This window comes from Leuresthes tenuis, unplaced genomic scaffold (genome assembly GCF_036924035.1).
Source record: "Leuresthes tenuis unplaced genomic scaffold, fLeuTen1.0.hap1 SCAF_2, whole genome shotgun sequence".
In the NCBI taxonomy this organism is placed as follows: domain Eukaryota; kingdom Metazoa; phylum Chordata; class Actinopteri; order Atheriniformes; family Atherinopsidae; genus Leuresthes; species Leuresthes tenuis.
The window spans coordinates 10,624,463-10,640,133 of record NW_027325356.1 but is presented as its reverse complement, the minus strand read 5'-3'; the positions used below and the strand labels follow the sequence as shown (position 1 = coordinate 10,640,133).

Here is a 15,671-nt window from a genome sequence, read left to right as displayed (position 1 = left end):
TGTCCAAATAACATCCACGTCTAAATGTACACCCCTTTCCAATATCACTTTCATATGGTTAAAAATGTTATAATCTGTCAGCGTTATGTCCCACTCCACCTCTGGAGTATTTGTGCTTATTCAAAGTTATATCCCTATCAGAGCATTACTCTGATTTCTTGGCCCTGCCTAATAAAATGTGACTTCTTTTTTTTGTCATTCTGTTTTGCACTGAGTGGAACTTATGCTCAATGTAATGTACTGGTGGGAAGTCAGAACAGAAATGAGCAGAATAATTTCTTTAAAAGTTCTTTTTATTAGATCAATTAATTAAGATTTGACATTTAGGGCGTGAAATAGGAAAGTCGGGGTTGATGAATGTAATTCAAGTTAGATTATCTGACTCCTAATGGCGAGTTTGTAGTTGCAGCAATAGGGCTCACATTAAACATGCATTCTACAGCAGTCAACAAAAGTTTGTGTAAGTTTCAACTTGCTGCTGTAGGATAGAATAGTGTGATTGATACATATACATAATGAGACTGAAATAAGTGGCAAAATAGTTTTCAATAATTCAACCTTTCAAAGGGTATTTCTCAGGGATGTACATCAGTTCTGTTGTAAAAATGTTAAATCATCCAACAGCTTATAACTTTACTTCTGCCTGCTCAGCGCCATTCATTTTAAAGCTCAGAGTGAAAAAGATTCTCCTGAATAAAAAGTGGGACATAATATGCCGTGGTAGACAGATGTGATATTGATACATATTTTTAGTTAGTAATAGGCTGTATTAGACAGTTTATAGTCTTGATATTATTAATTGACTTTCTTGTTGGTCTGAAATGCTTCCATTTGCATCACATCAGAGTCAGGCTTGTCATCCTACACACCGGGAATAAACAGGCAATTTTCCAGACGGAATGTGGTCTTTGCAGATGGCTTATTATGCTAATTTCTTTTTTTTGTTGCATTAGTCATATCAATTAACATGTTGGATGTTAATCAAATCAAATTAAATCAAATGCCAGTTGGGTTACCTAATTTTTCTCAGCAAAATAGAGTTACAGGAAGAACCAACTTAATTTAGATTCACACACTCTGCATTGAATTATGCTTGAAAATACTCAAACCAAGAGTTTTTTAAAAGGAACGAAGTAAAGAGAATATGAAAAATGCGTAGAAAAATAATTGTTTATCTGTTAACACTTTGTACGGCTGGATGTGCCTTCCAAAAAGGAGGCACATGCATACTCAATCTGACCATTTGTTTCGTAACAAATCCAATTCCTGAATCTTAGACTATTTGTAGGTTAATTTCTGTACAAATGTTGGCATGTGGAGTCATACTGCTGATGTGTCCTGCTATCAGACCCCAGCAGTGATAGTATGACATCATGACCCTCCTTACTTAACCATAAATGCTTTCCTGAGTTTCAGTCCTCATCACCACCAATATTTTCCCATATTCTTCCTCTTTCCTGCTGTCATGACCTTTGCTGTATCTCAGCTCTTTTCTTATCCCGATGCTCTCTTTCTTTCCAGCAGTCTCCTGTGACCTCTCAGACCACCAGGCAGTGTCCTTTGACCCCGGCCAAGGTGGCGCCATCTCCCTCTCCCACTTCTTCCAGCCCTGCGCTCCAGACCTCTTCTTCCTCCTCTTCCTCTTGTCCTGCACTCCGCCCAGTGAGATAACATTTCTTACACGCATAGTCCACGTTTTCCCGCTATAACATCCCTTACAGCTGGTGTCAAAATACATTGCAGTGGTGTAGTAGTATTCCAACGCTGACACAGCAGGTTTTGAACCAGTTCGGAGATCTAATATGTATGTAAGACAGGAACAAAGTACATTTTGTGCCATCAGTTTTTGCTGCGATAGTAGAGAAAAACTGACCTTATTTACCATACTTTCTTGACATAGTATGGTTGATGATGCAAATTGAGAATGACAGCTCCGATAGCTAACATTTATTTGTAACAGCAGTTTAACCGCGTATGTGTGTCACATCTTACCACAACCGCATGATGTAGCAGTCACGACCTTTTATCGTGGAGATCCTTCATTATTCCATAACAGTTGGGACACTGTGTAAAATGTCAATAAGTACAAAGTTATAAAGTCATAAACCAAAATTATGAAGGAACTAATATTTCTTCTGAAATGGTAAAATGTGTCATGTTCAACATCTGATTTTATGTTCTTTTGTAATGAAATATTGTTCTATGAGAAGTGCCAATCATTGACCTCACAGATGTTTTCAAAGTGGGTTGTGCATTAAAACACTAGATATAGTGAATCCAGACTGAGAAAAAAAGTCAACGATGTGTAGCAAATTATTTGAATTACTGGTTGCAAATCTTCCTGAGAAGATGAAGCATCCCTGTCAGGCAGGTGACTAGGAATGCTTTAATGGCCCGCTGTGTTTCCCAGCCTCTTGCTTGTCACCTCCTCCCCATCCTCCTCCTTGTCTGTTAAGAGATGTCCACTGAAGTCAGGACACCAGATGTGACAGGAGCGCTGTGGCGCCTGCCTCCTGTTCTCTGTGGCCTTGCTGCGAGCAAAGCGTCATGTCCTGTTTATCTCTCTGTCTCTTCCTTTGCTCTTCCAGAAGGGCCCTGTGGCACCGGCCGTGGCGGTGACGGCTCCGCAGCAGACCCCTGTGGTTATGGCCCCCCAGGCCCCGGCCCAGGCTGCCTCCCAGCCAGTACAGCCTGTGCAGACTGGCATCGCAGCACCCCCTGGAGCTTCTGTCGTGTCCCAGGTCCGTTCCCTCTGCCTCCCCGTCGCCCCTCCCCTGCCATCGCCCACACTCCACCCTGAAGGGCACAGGCACTGTCACAGCTGCCAGGAGGCTGGCTGTGTCACAAGCTCAGCCCTGGACCCACAGCCTCGCCACGTCACACAGCTGGGCATGGACAAAGAGTCTCACACATGCCCACACACGTTCACACACGTTCACACATAGCAACCCAAGGACACGCAGAGAGGCATAAACTCACCATGAACTCATGTGTATGTGCAAACAGGAACACGTGGATACATATATTGACAGATATAGGCTCACACACATATTATACACATAGATATATACACTAGCACATAGACACTTGTGTCTCTAAATAGAAAGGCTGGAGAGATGGATCATTTGAGCACTTGTTGACACATAGGCAGTTTGACTCATCTCTTTAGGTTGCTAAGACATCTGTCAAAATCTGTAACTTCTTTTGACTTTCATATGAAAAGAAGGAATAATTTTTCATTGTATTTCACAGGAAATGCAAGAGAATGTGAAGAAGTGTAAGAATTTTCTAGCCACGCTCATCAAACTGGCATCTCACAACTCTCCATCCCCCGAGACTTCCAAGAATGTTAAAGCTCTGGTTCAGGACCTGCTGGTGAGTTTCAAAAACTAAACAAATAACATGATTTACATTTAGTACCATGGTTCTGGCAGATGCATCTGTTAAAACAACATTCCTCATGCGTCTAATTGACTTCATTGACACGATAGTACAGGATGCATGACCTGGCCTTGTTTTGTATGTAAAGTACATGTCAAAGGAAGTATGAAACTACCCTGTTTTTGCACTGAATACTTCCTACCTATAGATGGCAGCAAGAAACTTTTTCCAAAATCTTCTTTCTCTGCTTCTCTGCTTTTTCTGCTTGTACACAGTTACACATAGATGTATCCTGATGTACCAGAATAGGAGTCGAGTGGTTGATGATCTTGTCCAGTGGCAGGATTTCATCATAATGTGTTCAAGTCACCGTGCTGTACTTCACATATTTTCTGACCTGTCCTGTAAAGTGGAGTTTATTGTTTATTCTTAAACAAACAGGATGCCAAGATTGAACCGGAGGAGTTCACCAGCCGGCTGCAGACTGAGCTCAAGTCGTCTCCGCAGCCCTACCTGGTGCCTTTTCTCAAGGTGGGGTTCTTGCTTGTAAACTTGTTTTTGACGTGGTGTCAAGGTTACAAGAAATGGGAGACTGCTTCTTTCTCTGATAAGAAACAGTAGTCCATTTTGTTGCTTGCCTCATGGATACATTTTCCAAAACTAATCTTAAATTTTGGTCCTTTCAACTGGCTCCCTGACACTGAAGTTTGCTAGGCCCCTTAGCTCTTTTTTTTTTTTTTACTCCTTTTTGACTCCTTTTTTCTTGAACCCTCAACTACACCTTAAATCAGTCCTTAACCAGGCTTTTAGAGCTGGCCTTCTCATATGTTTTCCTAAGTGGACTCCACTAACGTAGCCCTCTCACTTGGACCAGAGCCACTGACGCTCGGCCTGACAGAGGAACGAAACACACACACTTCCCTCTGGCCTGACTTCTGACTGTGTTTGACATTGGCCCCTGCAGCTGTCCCAGCCAGTTGCCAGCAGGTTCCTTCAGCCAGCTGTGATGAGCGTCACATCAAGGCGCTCGACCGCCCAAACCCGGCCAGAAACACATGTTGTCATGCAATGTTAGGTTGCTTACTTCAAAAATCCGCCTGAAATATACATCATGGAACAACACTGACTCCCCAGGACTGCTGTGACAGTTGCTTATCATAAACAGCTAATTGCAAAGCTAATGAAATATTCAACATACTCAAAGTCAATCTTGTCTTAACAGTGTTAGAGTAGAAGTAAATGTTTTTTTTACAACAAATAAAACCACATGAATCATTGCGTAAAGAAAATTACACGAACAGGTATGGTCAAATGCCTTGCCTTTAGCCATTTTTTCGTGATAACATGCTGAATTAACCAGTGAACACAGCAGTGTTTGTTGTTGAGGTTGTCTTTTGTCATGCATGTCTGTTTTGCTCTGCGACTGTAAACACTGACCTAACTCTGTTCGTCAACAGAAGAGCCTCCCGGCCCTGAGGCTGTCTTTGCTGAATAGTCAGCAGTCCCTGACCCAGCCCCCGCAGCAGGGAGTCAAACCACTACCCGGCGGTACCCCTCCTGCCATTGTGGCTGGGCCAGCTGTCCGCTTACGCCACCCTAACAGCGTCAGCACCATCGCAGGTGCCAGTACACTGCCTGCTGGGACGCTTGGACCTGCAGCTGCCATGGTAGGTACAGAGTGGCCACTTGGACCTGTGCAGACCGAGTTATGACAGTGTTTATTTTTATAGCTTCTGTTTAGGTTCAACTGAAGCCCACAATGACAAATGACTAAAGAAAGAATAAAGAAGAATAATACACTGTTAATTCACCAACAACCCAGCCAGTGTTTCATATGTAATGAACCAGTCCTGTTGTCTTGCAGAGTGGTACTTGGAGCTGGTGATGTTTTTTTTGTGTGTTTTTTCTAGCTAGCCTTGTTCAGTGTCTACTCTCCCGTTTAATGTCCACATTATACGCTAGTGTCCAGTATTACTGCAAGAAAAACAAGACTAATGATGAATTGCTTGAAATAAATGAGTTTTTTGTTCGTGGTGTCCTTACTATTACAAGTAATGGCAATATCTGGCATCTCACGTCCTGTTTGTGAGGACATGACTGATAAGAGAGACAGCGCCTTGGTATTCCCAAGAAAATATCACAAACGGGTCCAGATCCTTCCAACACTGTGGATCCCAAGTCTAAAATCATGCAAAATTGGAATGTGAATATAAATTATGTTGTGGTGAAGGGTGGGGACTTCCAGTTTGTCGCTTAGATGATGTCGATTCTCCAGAATTCTTCCTTCTAGTTCCGTTTCCAGAGCGGTTAAAAAGTTTTCTAAAATGCAGCAGACACTTAAATCTGTAATTGGTTAATTTGTTTGAGCTCTTGTTTAACAGATGATTGTACAAAGTTTATTGACCGAACCTCAATGAATTTAGAAAATACAAACATGTTTTAAATTTGGTTCCAGTAACACATTTAAAAGATTTGGGATAAAAGCATATTTACCTTTGTGCTATGTCACTCTTCCTTTTGATGACTTTTCTTTATTGTTTGGGAACTGAGGGTTCCATTTGTTTGAGTTTTGCAGAGGAATCTTTGTGTGTGCTTGCTGAATAGAAGATTTCAGCTGCTCAACAGTCCCTGGTAGCTGTTGTGTGATCCACCTTTTCATGATGAGCCATACATTTTCAGCAAGAGACAGATCTGCAGGCAGGCCAGTCAAGCACATACACCCTGTGTTCATGCTGTTGTAGATCATGGAGAACAAGGTCTGGCATTGCCCTGCCGAAATAACCACCTACCTCCTGGGAAAAGTCCTCTCTTTATGGTAAAACACGTCTTTCCAAAATTCCAATATTCATCTCTGCATCAGCGGTACCTTCGACCATATGCAAGTCATCCATACATGCGCACTGATGCAGCCTCCTCCCATTCCATCACAGATATTGAATTTTGCACCCTACACTTATAACAGCCTGAATGGTCTGTCTCAGATGTCAGTTTTTTCCCCCCAGAAGCAGCAGAGACGTTGACTCATCTTATCACAGAACTGTCTGTCGACTGTCTTTCTGTCCTTCTGTCCTTCTGCGATGAGACTGCGTCTCAGAAGGCTTTTATCTGCATAGTTTATATACGGCTTCCTTCTTGCATAATACTGTATCAGGTTACGTTGCTGGATGCAGCGTCAGCCTGTGTTGAACAAAAAAATGGTTTTCCAAGGTATTTCTGAGCCCATATGGCTGTATTGATCACGATGGCACAATGGTTTCTCGTGTAGTACCGCCTGGGGGCTCGAAGGTCATGCGCATCCAACAGTGGTTTCTGTCTTTGGTCTTTCCGCACTGACATTTCCCCCAGACCTCCTCAATCTTTTCACTATGTTCTGCTCTGTAGATGTTAAAAGAGCTGCATTTGTTTTGCAAATTTAGATTGAGAAAAACTAACTGATGGATCTTTGACGCTGTTCATCTGTGTTTGTAAAGACTAAGCCTTTAGTGGATGATCCTTTTACTCAGTCCCAACAAACTCACCTGTAGCCAATTATTCTGATGATTATAGAATCTTCCAGAATGCAGTTGCTTGCATATTCCATAAACTTTTCTGCCTTCCTTTGCTTCTCTTCCAACTTATTTTGAGTGTGTTGCTGGTATCAAATTCTAGACTTGTTGATGTTTTATAAATACTGTGAAGTGGAAAAAATTCATTCTTTTAAACTTGTTTATGCTGTATAAAAGTTTAGATGAATTAACAAATTATAGATTTAACATTTTTTTAAACTTAACTTTTCTGGAATGGGGGGGGTGTATATCCTTTAATAAGTGCTATCTAAATACAGTAATATCCAAAAATACAAATATATCTCAAGATATATTCACGATTTGAGGCGTAGGTTTATTAAAAAAAACTGTAACAAAAAATGCAGCAGAGCCGGAACACCAAACAACAAAACAGAGCAAACAAAAAAAATGAAGAACAAACAAATAAACCTGATTTGACATGAAGCGCAAGAACTCGCGTAGACAAGATCAGTGATGGTGAAGATCTGACAAATGTTATGAACAAACCGGGAGACTAAATACTGTGGGGAGAGTGATTGGTGACAAGGTAAACCTGAGGATAAGATAGGAGGGCACAGGTGAAAGGAGTGGAGCTGACGGCTAGGCAGAAAAGAGACTGAGGAAGGTGAGGAAATGGCAAGACTGACAAGAAAACACAAAACACAGATCGTGACAAAAATACAAATTCTTCATATAATATAGCAACACAACATGAAGTTCAATGTTATAGACACCTTTTGTATGACTCCTCAAAACACCCACCTGGTTATTAAGTTTATTTTAAAGTCTAATAGTTGTTGATTTTAAACTCCAAAACTGATCTTACATGTTCAAAATGGTCTAATGTTCTGCCGTTATGTAAAATTGTCAACTTAGTAGGCCATCTACCATTGGGCAGAGGATGACTAGAGCAAATCGGTCATGGACAAACAAGGCTAAGTTCAAGATCTTTGGTTGTAACAGCATGTTTCCTCAGCGTGTAACCCCCATCTTGAATCACGAGGAAGAATCAGAGATGGAATAGAAGTGTTTTGCCGGCTTGCTGAAACAGCACGGATATCACTCCATCTCGCAGTGTCATGCTCTACCTTCGGGAACTCGTTTAATAGGTCCCAACTTTGTCATACAGCAAGACAATGACCTTAAGGACACCTCTAGGCTGTGCAAAAACTACTTTAAGAAGAAAGAGAGGGATGGCGGGCTATCAGTCATGTCAGCGGCACCTCAGTCACCCAACCTCAGCCCTATAAAACCTGCATGGGATGAGTTTGATAGAGGAACCAGAGAGCCAAACACATGCTCAGCTGCTCTGAGAACGTTTTAAAACTGTGAGTCGCAGAGAGCTGCGATCAAAGTCAAAGATGGTTATTTTGAGGGGTTTGCAGAGAACTTTGTGTTGACTTTCACTGATATGTTCACAATTAGTGGTTTTTCATTTCCTCTCAGTGTCGTACGTCAATCTGGTTTACTTAAAGCAAAGCTGGGTTTTTGTCATTTTGGACGGTTGGTGTGTTTGTATGAAAAAAAAAAACCTTCTGAAATGAAGTGTGGTTGGATTTTTAAACCTCGGCAGAGGTTTCAGACCGCTTTTGCTATATATTTGGCTTCGATTACACATCAACTCTTTCTAATTGCGTATTGGCATTCCAGCTGACATACATGTTCGTGATGTGACTCCGAAAATCTGACACAGTGTGACGATTACCTGTAGGTTATGAGCGTTTTATCCAGGGTTAGTGGAGGAAGACAGCTGAAATAAGACCAAGTGACCTGCAGGGTTCAGCACTAGAGAGCAACGGCCTCGCTCAACTCACATCTGTACCACATTAGAGGGTAGTGTATACTGTCTCTGTGTGTTTGTGCGTACTTTTACACTGAAGCAATCCCACAGAGCACAGACGTCTACGGTTAGGTTAAGTGAGGTCAGACTCAGATTAGCCTGTACAAATGGAGGGAGGGGCAAGCTGGAGGGTTTTCTCTTTCTCTTTTGCTCTGTCACTTTCACTCTTCATTCCTTCACTCCTCTTTTTTCTCTCTCTGCTCTCCATTGCTTTGTCTTTCATCTCCTAGACCCCCCTCCTTCCAGCAGCTTCTCTTGCTGTATCTACCCCTGCATTGTCCTCTCATCTTCCTAATTTTTTCCCCTTCTCTAACCCTTAACCTTTGAAGGGTGAAGCGAGGTAACTAGGTCAGCCCCAGGTCAATTTTAAAGCAATGTGGCGGCCGCAGTCTATGTCCAGAACATGCCTCTGGTCCCCCACGCTGTCTGTTCAGAGATGGACAGTGTACACACACACACGGACATGCATTCAACACCAACATAAGCCATCACACCAAACATTAGCAAATGATTGCCACTGGCACATCAACAGTCTAAAACCAGACAGATTGTTGAAATAAGTAAAAAAAGGAAAACGAAAAGATCAGCTCTTACGAAAGACTGTATAGAAATGTTGGGATACTTTATTATATGCCAGGATGTAAAACTTTACAGTGTGATAGCATGATGTATCAGGGGTGTGTTGACTTCTTTTTTGATTGCAAGATATTTGAAATATTCTACTTTACTATATTATATTAATATTCTACTAGATTTGATAAAGGTGTTGGTTTCAAACATAAATCTTAGTTAGTTTTTTTTTTCTTTTGAAATGCACCACTAGCTGTAAGGAAATTGGACCTTGCACTTCCTTAGGGCAAATACACGAGCTGCATAGACTCGATAAAGCCGTGAATGAATGAGAGATGCAAGTAGGCCAAATCGCCACCAAATGTAGAAGCTTATTTTTCACTGCAATGGCTTGTATGAATACACCAATGCATTACATGTGACATGTTGTAGTATGTAGAGGCAGCAGTGGTGTATCCGTCATCGACAGCATTATGACTACCAGCCCAATATAGTGAATCCTCATGCTGTTAAAAATGAGCTCTGACCGGTTGGTAAATGGACAAAGAACATCAGTGTGTGAGGGCATATGTCAAAGGGACAGTGACAGGTTTTCCCAGCAGAACACTGCATTATATCAAGATGAGCTGTGTAACCCACTTCACTGGTCAGTGGTTTTAATGTTCTGGCTGATTGGTGTATATTATGGTTATGTGAATGATATAAAGAAACAAGACTATTGCAGGATGAGGAATTTTGGAAATTTTGTAGGAAACCTGTTTAGTCATGTTTTAACTCATGGACGTTCTTTACATGAATTTAACATGCTTTTTTTACCCCTCAGTTTAACATTTAACATTTGATGTAATCTATTTTTTTTCACATCACCACGGTAATTGAAACTGAGAATTGGGAAAGCACATTTTAAAACTAATATAAGTTGCTCAGTTTTAGGCTTGTCCTTCCTTCCCACAATTTTCAAACTTCCTACCTGAGTATTTTTCCCCCTCTGTTAACTGTGTCGCCAGCTGGCCAGAGGTATTGCCTAGCTCAGTCTGTTATGAATTTATTCCCCCCCACTCTTGTAAACCCCTCCAGTGGATCTCTGGGAGAAATGGCCTCTGTCTTATTTTCTGTAGCTTGAACAGTAATATAGCATGTGTCAGGGAATGGAAAACAAGGCTAAAAAATATGCAGCAAGAAGCAAACTGGTAGGAATGGATGGCTGAGCCCCAGGCTCGGCCTGTAGCTGCTACCAAGGAAGGAAGTGACTCTAATAGCCCAGCATAGTCCCCCACCTCCCTGCTCTCACTTCTTTTTCTCCCTATTCTTCTGCTACGACTTTTTCTACTTATAAAATACTCTTACACAGGGGTTTTGACTTCATATTGCCCTTGTTTTACCTGCAAATACAAAAAAAAATGCAGGTCACACTCAATGACAAAGCCACTATCCCACTTGTGCTTTTATTTGTTCTTTTTTCCCTCCCTCCACATTCTCCTTAGGGTGTCAAGACTGGAGGAAATGTCTGTGGCCAAGTCCGGATGCCCATGGTGATCACACAGTCCGTCAGAGCACAGGGTAAGACACCAGCAGGGCTCCTCCAGCCATATTAGACATAATCCAAGCATTCCAAGCAAGTCTCACTCAGAAAAAAAGATTTGTGAAGGACTGAGGTGAAAATTCTGCATAAGATGACATGTGGCCTGCAATTTTTATGTCTTCCAGTGGGACTGTATGATAGACAAAACACCCCAGCAAGACAGGTTAAACATCAGATTGCCATTAGTGAAACTGTAAATGTTCTGTCAGTGGGCTGTAAGATGTGTAAACAAGCAGGAGCCATAGAGAGAACAGGTGTTTTTTTTTTCCTGTCTGGTTATAGACCCTTCTCAAACATTTGCACTGCTGCTTACTCACACTGATTCACAAACACACTTCCCACAGAAGCCCACAAATATCGCCCCAACACCAACCGGGTGTAACGCTCCCCTAAGAGAGCCGTGTGCTCTCAAGTGGTGTGTGCAATGTGTGTATGTGTTTTTACCTGTTTGTGTGTGTGCGCGTGTCTGTCTGTGTATGTTCGGAGGTGCATACAAATTTGATCTGCCCCCTTCCCCAAGACTGCCTGCAGTGAAAGATCTGTAGGTTGTTTTATGCCCATAAATTGGAATGCGAGGATAGTTCTAAAAATACTTTTGTGTGCCTCTTGGCTAGGAACATGCCTGTTAAAATCAAGTTTAAATTCACTCTGGCAGTCCTTGTGCCTCTCTGAAAAACGTGTCTCGGAGCAGGATGCGATTTAGGAGTGTAAGGAGAGCCCGTGAAGCGCAGTGATATTGACAGAGCAACGCTCTTCGCAACCAACCTGGGGAGAGCGACAGTACTACCCCCCTTCCCCAAAACACACACCCTCCCTCACCCATCTATCTTCTCCTGTGAGAATGACAGAGACAGCTGAAGGTAGTCGTTAGACAGGAGGATATTTGATGCAGATGGAAAGGGACACTTCAATGATAACATTACTTTTTTCCTTTTTGTTTAGTGGTTTCTTCTATGTTTTTTTGTTCCCTTTTCTTAACAGGCACGATGGGAAAGGGAGCCATCATCCAAGCCGGAAAATGCCCCATGGTCCTGCCTGTTCAGATCTCTGGGAATCAGAAAAACAAGCTCAATGACCCCGGAGGAGGCTCTTTCAGGTACAACTCCTTTCACCAGGAGACAAACTGTTGAGCACATGTTGTTTGTATCTGCCATCACATGGGGGCAGCATTTCACTGAGTAGCTTCTCCATGACTACCGGCTACACTCACAGCTAAGGCTATGAGTGTTTATCCGAGTTGCCTGCCTGGCCACCTGGCTGCCTGCCTGCCTTTCTGCCCGGCTGGTTGATCGGCGGCCCTTTCTCTCTGCGCCCACCACATAGCAACACACTGCCAACCAATAGATCACCCTCACGCTTGCCCTCGTTGTGTCAGTGTCACAACTCACTGGCAGGATTGCAAATGAGCTAAATCTTAATTTAGAAAAAAGATAATTGTGTCCAGATGGTTGGAATTTCTGGATGCGGTTCTGAAAATACCTTTTGGTTAAGTCAAACATGCAGTATTTAGCCTGCAGCTTTGCTCTTTCTCTGGTCTTGTCTCTGCCTCAGCCAGGCCTTTGTCTCAGAACATAAAAGGTTCATCGCCCACATGCTGGCCTTTGTGGTCTGTGTTTTGCGTGAGCTTTGTTACTCTTTGTGTTTGAGCAGCATTTACATTGTAGTGTGTACGTATATGTTTTCATAGATTCCCCTGTTTCCATGTTTATGTCCCTGCTTGAGTGCAGATATCCAAGAATATTTATTGGTGTGCGTGTATACATATATTGACAGGAACAGGAGGTTTAGGATGACCCCGGTGTGACTGGGCCAACGCAAGAAGAGTCTGGGTCACATGGGCCAACGGGTTCATGGTAATGGCCCGCGTCTCCTGAGGGGAAAGGCAGCGCCTGGGGCTCTGATTGATAAACCAATAAATCTTTAGCTGCGTTGGTAATTAAGCTGTCAGGCTCGCTTGTTACTGACGACCTTTTCCCCCCTGCGGTGATCACAGTGGCCCGCGACATGAATGCACTGGTTTCAACAGACGCCAAATAACACGCAGCAACACTAGCATCATGTAGCATATTTCTTTTTCATGCAGGTCAGGTGAAATTTTGCCTGCTCTGCATTTGTGTGATTATATGAGTTACACAGTACACATTCCAGATCATTCTTGTTTCCATCTGTTTCCATCCATTTTTTTTGTTTGTTTCCTTCAAGGAACACATACTCAATGAACTTCCATCCATCACATTTTAACTTGAAGTCACATTTGAGTGCTGAGTCTTATTAACATTTTCGCAACATTAATCTTAATTTAATTTAATCTGTTTGTGTGAGAGTGTGTGTGTGTGTTTGTTTGTGTATGTGTGAGTGTTAAGGCTGTGCAATTAATAAAATGTTATTTTCAATTACAATTTCTGCTTCCAATGATTATTGAAATAATATAATAGAGATAAAAGAATAATTGTGCTGCAGTCCGTTTCTGCAATGATGCTCTCATATTGTCCTGGGTTATAAATGCAGTGTACCTGTGTGCCTTTGGCGTCCCCCTAAAAGCCCAGACTTTATCCCTTCAAGGCTTTTTCAATGGAAAATAAATTTATGGAAAAACAGCCTTAGGTTTGTTTTCAAAAAGTGTAAAAACACATACACATAGAGTTTAATAGATAATGAAGGGTGGCTCAGGAGTTACTGAAGGTGCTGGAATTTTGTGGGGCCTGGGGGCCACTGACCTCCCACCTTTCTCCCCTGTCCCACATTCTTTAGAACGTGATTGCACAGTAACATGATGGTGCGTTGGTTAGCATCGTCACATCATACGGTCCTTTGCATCTTTTGAGACTATTTGCATTTGATTGTGTTTTGTTATTAATGTGGAGACATTTTTCTGTTTTTCTCCCATCTTTATTCTTAGTTTCTCTTCTTGTTCAGGTTTCAGTTGGATGTTGGTTGATTACTGCTGTTCTGTTGTTCCAACACTGTTTATTGTTCATTATTTGTTGCTTCTCTCACCCGAGGACAGAAACAAGATGATTCATCTGAAGCCTTACTGTCTTCATACTATTGTATATCAGAAACTTGTAACCTGCAAACGATGACTAGTCTGTGCATAAAGGAGGCTGATGTTTCTGGAACATTGAAGTTATATTACAGCTTGTTAAATGGTCCTTTAAAGTTTCTACAGTATCTTAAACAATCTGTATTCAAGCAGTCACAGCATGTAGTCTGCTTAAACGAGTCACGCCAGATTTATTCACATAAGTGTTACTGATGTAATTTTCATTGATAAAAATCATGAAAAAATGGACAAAAGGGTAATACACAAAACGTGTCAGCGTCATCAGTAAAATTACAGTTAGTCAAGGTTTTTTTTTTTTTTTTAACCTAACCATAACTACTCATGTAGCAACAAATAGAGGAAAAAAAGCTACATGCTGGCTGTAAAGAAAACCGGTTTGGTCAGTCACAATCACCATTCTCTCCTCCACCCGGCCTGAACCGTGTTCAGCTGCAGTTGTGTACTGATGTGTGTATGGCTGTCACTCTGAACCACTGGTCCCAGCGGGCCAGCTGTAGTGCAAACACACACATACTCACTGCAGGGCTTGTGGGGTTTCCAATGTAGCTACAGCCTTTTGTGTAAGTGCTTGTGTCAGTGTCTGTGCATGTTTGTGTGTGTGGTTTACAGTGCAGAGTAAAAGCAGCTGTCTGTGTGCCCCCTCCTCCCCTCTTCATCTCTCTGTAAACACTCAACATCCGCTGTAATCATTGGCGATCCAGCCGAGGCCCTCAGCCCTCTGCCAGCCACCGAGCTCAGGCTCATCCCTGCAAATCCAACCCTGTCCTGCACGGTGGTCACCAATTTGTGCACGTTAGAAAACCAATACTGGCATGGTTGCACAGGAGAACACACACAGGTGCTTGTGATACATACAAAAGCTTTGGTTCAGCAGTCATTTTTGCCAGAGAGGCAGCAAAACTCCACCAGCTTTTTTCTATCATTATGCCTTTGTGACTACATCTTGTGTTGCTCTGTAAATTGCTATGTTACGTGTCTGTTTTTCTAAGAAGGGCTTTACAAATAAATATGACTCAATTAGAACTTAAAAGCTGCCTTCCAAAACATTTTGAGTTGGAAAAATTTGTGACTTGGAAACTCGACAGCCGCAAAATTAAATTATGTCCAGATTGGGTGCCATGCCACAATAAAGAGGCTGAAGTATAATCCATTAAAGAAATGGTAGTAGTCCAAAGAGTTTTGTTGAATGGTCTGGAATACTGCATGACTTTAATCATTCAACTCATCAAAAAGTATTTTTTTATTTGCTTTCTTCAGTGCACATTATATATTAGACAGTTTCCTAGTCATGTATCGCTTATAGAAACTGAGTTTAGGTGGTTCACTGAACAGTCACTTATTAAAAATCTTGCTGTATTTGGCCTATCGCTGGGTCTTTGGGCTTTTCCCGAGCTACCGCTTCAATATGAACACTTTGAGTCATGAACACATATCCAATCAATTGCCCAGTGAACCTCAGGCTGCGTTGAGGAGAATATTTCTCCAATGGTGCATGTCTCTCAGCATGGGTGCAACAACATGCACAGCTTAGGTGTTAGTCACAAGGATCTATCAGGGCCCCCTGCCAGGGCAGAGAGACCTTTATCCAAAGGGGTAAGGAGAGGGATGGTGGCAGGTACCATTAAATATAGGGACATGGCAGATCTGGGTGCACCCCATACACTCACATACAGATATACACACAGACAC

The 15,671-nt window shown here is 42.1% G+C and overlaps 1 protein-coding gene across 3 annotated transcripts in view; it reads left to right on the top strand.

Annotated features, from left to right (window-relative positions):
- The window catches only part of LOC140301609 (transcription initiation factor TFIID subunit 4-like), an 82,635-nt gene that overhangs the window by 8,904 nt on the left and 58,060 nt on the right, over positions 1–15,671 (top strand). Inside the window, exons 3-9 of one of the 3 annotated variants that reach the window (XM_072380160.1) lie at positions 1,525–1,662; positions 2,589–2,741; positions 3,253–3,375; positions 3,823–3,912; positions 4,839–5,048; positions 10,821–10,896; positions 11,900–12,014. In XM_072380160.1, the coding sequence (XP_072236261.1) occupies positions 1,525–1,662; positions 2,589–2,741; positions 3,253–3,375; positions 3,823–3,912; positions 4,839–5,048; positions 10,821–10,896; positions 11,900–12,014 (905 nt within the window). Of the gene's footprint in view, positions 1–1,521; positions 1,663–2,588; positions 2,742–3,252; positions 3,376–3,822; positions 3,913–4,838; positions 5,049–10,820; positions 10,897–11,899; positions 12,015–15,671 lie in introns of all 3 variants that reach the window. The other 2 variants (XM_072380159.1, XM_072380161.1) reach the window with 2 other exon arrangements.